Source organism: Microtus oregoni, unplaced genomic scaffold (assembly GCF_018167655.1).
Source record: "Microtus oregoni isolate MIOR12 unplaced genomic scaffold, Mior012 000004F_ref0000308, whole genome shotgun sequence".
Classification (NCBI taxonomy): Eukaryota; Metazoa; Chordata; class Mammalia; order Rodentia; family Cricetidae; genus Microtus; species Microtus oregoni.
The window spans coordinates 48,915,001-48,924,032 of record NW_024543063.1 but is presented as its reverse complement, the minus strand read 5'-3'; the positions used below and the strand labels follow the sequence as shown (position 1 = coordinate 48,924,032).

General features: G+C 45.0%; 1 protein-coding gene across 1 annotated transcript in view; it reads left to right on the top strand.

Moving 5' to 3' along the window:
- The first annotated feature begins 1,553 nt into the window (after positions 1–1,553).
- Positions 1,554–9,032, top strand: part of Cklf (chemokine like factor) — a 14,392-nt gene continuing 6,913 nt past the window's right edge. Inside the window, exons 1-2 of the mRNA XM_041650463.1 lie at positions 1,554–1,839; positions 6,555–6,713. Coding sequence (XP_041506397.1) covers positions 1,765–1,839; positions 6,555–6,713 — 234 coding nt within the window. The 5' untranslated portion in view covers positions 1,554–1,764. The remainder of the gene's footprint in view (positions 1,840–6,554; positions 6,714–9,032) is intronic.

Sequence of the window (9,032 nt, the reverse complement as noted above, 5' to 3'; positions counted from 1 at the left end):
TCTGTCCCCGACCAATAAGCCCCGCTGTCCCCACCTTGTATGTGACAGTTACAATGTGTGGGCAAAGAAGCTTCCCACTTCTTCCAGGTTGCAGGATGTTGTCATCTTGGACGACAGTTTCAATTTTTGCCTTACTCTTTAGATCTGTCCCCAGAAGCCATCACCCTAACTGGACTTCCTGTTTACTTGCTAGGCACCTAGCAAAGACAACTAGAATCTTGAATATCAAAGTCAGCGTTTGTGTGTGTGTGTGTGTGTGTGTGTGTGTGTGTGTGTGTGTGAGCGGGTTGGGGTGAGGTTGTTGGTAACCGCTGAGCAGATTCAGCGGAATGAACTTAGTTGGGCAGGGTCCAGTGAGGGAAAATGGACTGGGGTAGCGTGCTGGTTCATTCTTATCAACTCAACACAAACTAGAAACTCTTAGGGAAGAGGGAGCCTCGATTGAGAAGCTGACTGCGTCAGCTGGCCTGTGGGCACGCCTGTGAGGCATCTTCTTGTTGCTAATTGATGAAGGAGGGGTTGCCCGCTGTGAGTCGTGCTGTCCCCGGGCAGCTGGGCCTGAGGTGTTTGTGAAAGACGAAGCCAGTAAACATCTTTCGTTCCTGTGTCACTGGTGTCTGTTTCAGCTTCTGCCTCCAGATTCCAGCCTTGCAATCCTCCTGTCTTCCCTTGGTGATAGGCTGTAGGCTAGAAGTCCAATAACCCTTTCTTCCCCGATGGTCAGTGTTTGTTTTATCACAGCAATTATACAAGACAAATCACATAAGCGACACATACTTCCTGCGTCTGAAAAATGATCCAGCATGGTGTCATCCTGGCTGCACTGGAGCTCCTTAGCTAGAAGGCTGTTCTAACTGGGGGACAACTAACAACAGCAGGACACAAAGGTACTCCAGAGATGTACTTGCATCTCTAGAGCAACGCCAGACTAGGAGGATCAGACCTTAAGTTTAGGTTACATAGTAGTCTATAGCTATTGATGCAGGGGGGAGGGGGGACCAGACTGGGAACTCTGCAGGAAAAGAAGCAGACAGACCCTTGCTTTGTAGAATCTATATTTTTATTTTAACTGATACATATTTACAAGGTACCATGTGGTATTGCGTTACTTGTGCATGTTGTGTAAAGTTCATATAAAGGTAACTCCATGTCTTTTTGGAATAATTTGTGCTGAAAAATTTCAAATTTCTTTCTTTTAGCTTTTAATTTTAAATAAAGCAATACATTCTGGTTACCCATAGTCTAATAGAACACCGGAACCTCTTTCTCCTAAATCTAACTTATTAACAGTGAATCAACATTTTCCGGCGGGATATGCTTGTAATCTAGCCAAGCTACCAAAAAAAAAAAAATGCAGAGGAATGACTGGTCGCTCTAGACAAGGTGGCCAAGGAAAACCCTAAGGAGGTGACATTTGAGATGTTCAAAGGACAAGGAGGTGGGGCTGCCATTCTTGGGTCTTCCTCCTCCTACTCCAACAGTGCTTCTCCACAAAAGAAGCTCCTGGACAGAGAGCAGTGGTGGCGCTGGCCCGGGTGAGAAGGTGCACACCAGCATGCTCCACGTCTGAGCTCCGGAGTTTAGAGACGGGCGGAGCAAGAGCCGGAGGCCTGCACTAGTGCGCATGCGCGGCGCCGGGGCTTGCAACAGAGAGAAGTACTGCTGGCTCCGCCGCGGCAGTTAAGAATGTGGCGCGAGTCCTGGAGAGAGCAATTAACTGAGAAGGCTTGAAAGAGAAGCGTGACTGTTGGATCTGTGGGAGAAATGGAGTCTACAGAGCAGGACGTGGAACGGTCCTTCTGCTTAAGCGTGAAAGGCCTTGTGAAGATGCTGCGAATGGTGAGGACCAGGGCGAGAACGCAGGGCTGTGGGTAGGTTACTCCGGAGTGGAGAAGACTGGGTTAGGAAGTCTGGGGCAGCATTTGCGCGGTCACCTTGTTTCCAGCCACGCCTTTCCACTTGCAAAGCATTGCTCTGTTGCTCTACACGCTGGGAGAAGAACCATGGGGTAGAATGACTTCCTCTTCAGATGGTGTAGGAACACACCCATAGATCTACCTGAACACCCCGCATTTGGAGTCACAAACTTGGCGGTAGCCTATCAGACAAGGCAGCTTCGGTCTCACTACTCAGAACCCAACAAGATTAAAATAATAATAAAAATAAAATAAAAGGTTGACTATCTTTAACTGTAAGTCGGACTTTAGGTGTTGTCCAGCTCAGAACTGATTCAACCCGGAGCAAGGGCAAAGATTCCTCTGTCCTTATTAGGGCTCCAGACCTAACGGGGAGTTGCGGTCAGTTCTGGAGAGAGCTTTGGAGAAAGATGAGAAGTACAAACTATTGTGACGGTCCCAAACCCGGGACAGGGTTCACTCCGTACTTCCTCCCAGCACTTCTCCCCGGGTCCCCTACCCTAAACCTGTTCAGCCCAGGGGCCGGACTTCCCTTCCATCCCACCCCCTACCTTCTCCTTTCTATATAAACAGGCCATTTCAGCCCTCTCTCTTGGTCTTCAACTGCCCTCTTGGACCATTTGTCCTCTCTCCTCTTGCTCTCTTCCTCTCTCGCTCCCCACCCCCGCTTCTCATGATTCCGTTCAGTCTAGTCTCTTCCGGATGCCTCTGACTGTACTTGCCCTCAGATCTACAATAAAAATCCTTCTCCTGAATCATAGCTAGGAGGGGCCATGTCCTCATTTTCATTTACAAACAACCATAGTTGAAGGAATGTAAGAAAACTGAGAGGGAAAGGGAAAAGACGCAGTTTAAAATTTGAAGAGTTGACATGACATAGTTAAAGATTACAAGGGGAACATTTCCACATAACAGGAAGAAGAGTTTTATATTTTAAAAAAAAAAAGCATGCCAAAACTAAATGACCACCAGGGAAGGCAGTGTTTCCCAGGCAACAGACTGCACAGATGGGCACTGGTAAGGCTTGTGCAAAGGAGATTTAAACTTGAGGTGAACGAGTAAACTAAATTCCATTTGAAATCTTCCCCGTGCCAGAAATCTGTGACTTTAAGAAATCGCTACAAGCTATGATTCACAAGAGATATGTAGAAAAGTACCTCGGGTGCCAAGGGAGAGGCAACATCTGGTTTCTTTAACTAAGAAAGTGACTGACGACCTGGAGTTTGACATTAGGTTCCATAAGTTCTAGAACACTCTTTCTAGAAGAGAAAGACGGCTGTGTGTGTGTGTGTGTGTGTGTGTGTGTGTGTGTGTGTTGGGGGGGGTTAAGTTGGATATTCTTTATTTTGTGTTGTTCTTTTTTGTTTTTGATAGGGTCTGTGCACCTGTCCCTGATACCCAAATGCTGGAATTGAGGGCACTCCCATATGCTATTACTTCTTCTTTAACAGTGTGTGTGTGTGTGTGTGTGTGTGCGCGCACACACACACGCGCGCGCACGCCTGTGTGTATTTATGTGCACCACGTAAGTGCTTGGTGCCTTCGGGAGGCAGAAGAGGGTGTCGGATCTCCTGGCCCTGGAGCTATGGATGATTGTGAACCTGCACATAGGTGCTGGGAAGCATATCCAAGTCCTCTGCCAGAACAGGATGTGCTCTTAACCACTGAGCCATCTCTCCAGCCCCCTCTATTATGTCTAGATACAGTGTGAGGGGCTGGAGAGATGGCTCCGCGCTTACAGGAAGAAACTGCTCTTACAGAGAAGTGGGGTTCAGTGCTGGTACTCATGTTGAGTGTCCCTCAGCCACCTGTAACTCCGGCTCCAGGGCCTGTGCTGCCCTCTTCTGGCCTTCCTGGGCACTGCACACGTGAGGCCTAAACATAAATAAATGTTTATATTTTTTGATTGTGAGTCTAGCCTTTAAACCGCTGAGCCGTCTCTCCAGCCCATAAGTAAATAGTTAAGCAGTGTGTTCCAGCTTCTGGATGAGTAGCTGGAACAAAGAGGAACCAAGACAAAAGTGGATTCCTAACTCAGAGAATTCTTTCATTTAGTCACCAAGATAAAAGTCCTGAATCACAAAACTGTTGTATCTAGTCACCAAAAGGTCAGCCTCTGGTGGTCGTCTTCAGGAGCTGCTCACCTTGGCTTTTGAGACAGGGTCTCTTCATTGACCTCAGGTTTGCCAATCAGATTAGGCTGGCTCACCCGCAAGCACCAGAGTCTCCACCTCCCCAGTGCTAGAATTTCAGACAGATTCTAGGTGTGTTCTACCATGTCCAGCTTTGGTTTTTGTTTGCTTAAATATAAGTGCTGTACAACAAGTATTCTATCTTACCACTAAAGACTCGGGTGTCAGATACTGGGGTGAAAACCTGCTATCTCAGAGAGGCCAGGAAGCAACCAGCAGACCTTCCTCTTTAGCCAGCAGCCCAGCAAGAGAGCTTCCCTTCCACCCAAAAGGCTGCCAGGCTCAAAAGTCCCTCCTCGCTACTTCCTGTCTGCTTCTCTATCCTTTTTCTGACTCTCTCTAGCTCCCTATGGCTATTTCCTGTCAACTTGTTGCTGGTTCTACTTCTTGACCCAAGATTGATTTTATCTAATTAGCTCAGTCTCGGGGTTCACAGTGTGATCAACTGTCCTGTAACAAGAACTGTCTTGGATTTCGTAATATCTATGTCTATGTATATGTAATGAGATATCTTAGAGATGGAGCCCAAATCTAACTGCAGAATTCATTTATGTTTTGTATATACCTTTTATACACACCTTTAATCTCAGTGTGTTGGAGGCAGAAGCAGGCAGATCCTTGTGAGTTTGAGGCCAGCCTGGTCTACAGAGTGAATTCTAGGCGAGTCAGGGTGACATGATCAAACCCTGTTGTCACCACCCACCCAACCAAAAAAAAAAAGGATTTGGGAGTCTGTGCTTAAGATTTGCTACTGATCCAGATGTGGGGTAAGAGAAAGGGAGGAGTCCAGTGTAGCACCACAGCGTTACCAGATCTTGGACTCCTAGATCTTGAACACATGGTGAAAGGGAGGCTCAATCGTGGAGACTGTAGCCTTGAAGGATTTTTAAATAAATGAGGAAGTGTATGAACAAATTTACATTTTAGATGCCTGTCTGTGTTATAATAGCTGATAGAAAAGCCACGTGCATTTGCATGGGACATATCATGTGATCAGTTTTGACACGGGCCCATGAAACGGTCACCACAGTCAGGATATTTAGTACAGCCACACATGGCACGCATTCGTAGCTGGGTTGATTGCTGGGACAGCAGTGGTCCTGATGCTGTCAGAGCCACCGTAGGATCTGTGTTTCTATGGCAATTTCAAGGAAATGACTCAATCGTGCACTTCTCCGAGTGTGTCTGGTTAAGCGGCACATATTAACACCTAGACCACTGATGTGCTTCTCATGGCCCTGGTAGCCGCTCCTTCCTGCCTACTCTCGTCCTGGGATTGACTCATCTGCTTATTGTAACTGCAACTTTTGCTGTAATTGCAGATAAGCTTTCGTTTCCTAGAATTTTATATAAATGACATATAGTGTATTCTCGTCTTATCTGTCTTTCATTCATCATAATTATTTTGAGATTCTTCCGTATCATATGTCAATAGTATATCCATATCAATACTTCCTTCTCTTTGCTGCTAATACTCCATTGTGTGGACAGGTAGACTTGTCTCTCCCCCTACACCGTGTGTGTGTGTGTGTGTGTGTGTGTGTGTGTGTGTGTGTCTGTGTATGTGTGTGTCTGTGTGTGTGTGATTCTGGAGATTAACAGAGGCCTTCACATATGCTAGGTTAGTGACCTCATACCTCTCATGGAGCTGTATCCCAGCACTGATCACGTGTTCTTTATCCAGTCACTAATTGGCCTCACTGAGGTTGTTTCCAGTCTTTAGCTGTCCCTTAATTCTAATGGCTTTGTGTTTAGTAAGAGGAATTATATAAAAATGTGCATTGTACATTAAGTAGTAAGTCTTAAACATCAGATTTTTGTTTCTTCTGACAGAATGTTTAAACCCACCTCCTCCACCACCTGCATTCGCCTCCCCTTCACCTTTACCCTCATGGCAACGTTCAGCTCAAGTTTAACAGCAGATTGCAAATTACTAATAGTTAGGGAATGATGAGGAAATGAGTGATGAAGAATTCTAAGCAGCCAGATGTAGATGTCACAAGGAGCGTGGGGCGGGGGACAGAACAGGGTTTTTCTGGAGAAGATGAGAGGAAAAGACTTGGGGAGGGGTGTCTTAAGAGAAGACAACTTAGGTGTGCTTGTAGGAAAGAGCTGGCAGAGGAGATATGTGGGGGTAAAAAAAATCCCGACATGTGTGGGAAATGACCGGAGAAGCACTTACTCCTCTAAAACACACCCTGAAGTCAATGCCCACATGTGTCGTCCTATCTCTCATGCCCACGGTGTCTTACAGAAATCTTACGGAGTGGTTTTTAGACATCATTTTGGGGTTACAGGTGCATGTAATTCAGTGGTTCAGCACTCACATCCATGAGACCCTGTAGTCGATTGCCAGTAGTACACAGCATACATACACCCCACCATAAGTAAACCTATAGCTTAAGCGCGTATGGCCAATGACTAAATCATTGTTTTCTCCTTCTAGGTAGTAACTGTGGCATCTATGACCTTTTTCATCATCGCACAAGCCCCTGAACCATACATCGTTATCACTGGATTTGAATTCTCCATTATTTTATTTTTCATAGCTTTGTATATGTGCAGACTTGACAAACTGATGAGATGGTTGTTTTGGCCTTTGCTTGTAAGTGATCCTTTCCAACCCTAAACTCTTTCCTGCCATAGGAAGACACTGTAATTAATCACTTGGTTCTCTTCAATCCTTAAGGTGATCTCTGCTCACTGCTAAGGGCTCCATGTGGTCTTTGGGGAAGGCTCTCAGGGATCCAGGGCAACCACAGGACACAAATTCTCTTTACTGCTCCTACCAGTAGATGTGGCTGCCGACCTATTTGTTTGGAGAATTCTCCTGAGTATAAATGTCCTAAAGAAATTTAAATTTAGAACTGTGTTAATAAATTAGAGCATATTCTTAACTTTTGTCTCCTTTCTATTTTCCCTTTTATTGAAAATAGATTCTTTTCTTATACAGTATATCCTGATAATAGTTTCTCCTCCTTCTATTCTTCCCAGTTCCTCCCCACCTCTTCTCCCCTCCCAAACCACTCTTTCTGTCTCTCATTAGAAAAGAACAGGTTTCTAAGAGAAAACAACCAAACATGACAAAATAAAATATATTAAAAGGAAGCAAAAGATATCATATCAAAGTTGGACATAGCAACCCAACAGGAAGAAAAGAGTTCCAAGAGTAGGAACTCACTCATTCTCACAGTCAGGAATCCCATAAAAAAAATACTAAGATAATAGGTATAATATATCCACAGAGGAGCTGGTGTAGGCCCCGTGCTTGCTGCTTTAGTCTCTGTGAGTTCATATGCGCCTTGCTTAGTTATTTCGAGGGCCTTGTTCTCCTGGTGTCCTCCATTCCCTCGACTCCTACAATCTGCCTCCTCTTCCTTGGGATTGTCCGAGGAGAGGGATTTGATGGAAACTTCCAATTTAGATTCTCTCTTTGGGTAATGTCTGGCCGTGGATCTCTGCATCTGTTTTCATCTGCTCCTGGAGGAAGCCACCTCTCTGATGATAAGGCATTGGTTTTTGTTGTTGTTGGTTTTTGGGTTTTGTTTGCTTTAAGATAAGTAGTGTTTGTTAGAGACCATAGGTCTCTGGGCTGTCTAGTCTCAGTTACCCAAGCAGTGTAGGGTATGAGTTCCTTCTCATGGGTGGGCCTTAAGTCAAATCAGACATTGGTTGGCTACTTCCAAACAGTCTGTGCCACCATTGCCCTTGCATATTTTGCAGGCAGGACAGATTGCAGGTCAAAGGTTTTGTGGGTGAGTTAGTGTTACATTCCTCTTTCAGTAGCATGCAGAGGACCTTCCCACACCAAAGAGACTAGGACATAAGGGGCGAAGGCATTAACTGTACTTATCCATATTCAGTGAGTGTGTGGATGTTGTTCTCAGCAGTGAGGCCTTGCTGTCATTTTGGAGAGAACAGCCTTTAGTCTTAGCAACACCCTGGGTTGTTCAGGGATTTCCATGGGACAGCCCCCCTTGGCCAACAACTCAATTGAATGCACCCTAGTCCTACCACTGAAAGCCTCTCCTGGCAACAAGAGATGGCCAGTGAGACTCAGTGTCCCCCATTTCTAAGGGGGATCCTCATTAGGCTCACCTTCATAGATTTCATGAATTTTCCACTGTGTTAGGTTTCCATACCACCCCGCATGTTCCAGTCAACTTTTCCAACCCATCTCTCCCAGCAGCTGACACTCTTCCCTTTCCTGTCACCGCCCCCCCCCCCCGCCCCCAGACCCCTTCCCTTTATTCAACATCTCTGGGTCTACAGATTGTGACTTGGTTAACATTTACTTAATGGCTAATATCCACTTATAAGTGAATACATATCATATTTATCTTTCTGGGGTTATCTCACTCAGAGTGATTTTTTTCAAGTTCCATCCATTGCCTGTAAATTTCATGATGTCATTTTTTTAACAGCTGAGTAGTTCTCCATCGTGTAAATGTACCACATTTTCTTTATCCATTCTTCTGTTGAGGAACATCTAGGTCATTTCCAATTTCTGACTATTATAATAAAACAACAATGAACATGATTGAATAAGTGTCCTTGTGTTAGGATAGCATGTCCTTTGGGTATATGCCCAGGAGTAGTATCAGCTGGATCTTGATGTAGAACTGCCCTATTGATTGCCAGAGTGACTCTATACAAGTTTGCATTCCCCAAACAGTTGAGGGGTGTTTCCCTTGCTCCACATCCTCCACCAGCATGAGCTGTCACTTGTGGTTTTTATTTTAGCCATTCTAACAGGTGTCAGATGGAATCTCAAAGTAGTTTTGATTTGCATTTCCCTGATGGCTAAGGACATTAAACATTTTTTTGAGTGTTTTTCAGCCATTTGAGATTCCTCTATTGAGAATTCTCTGTTTAAATCTGTTCCTTGTTTTTTAATTGAATTATTTGGGTTTTTTATTTCTAA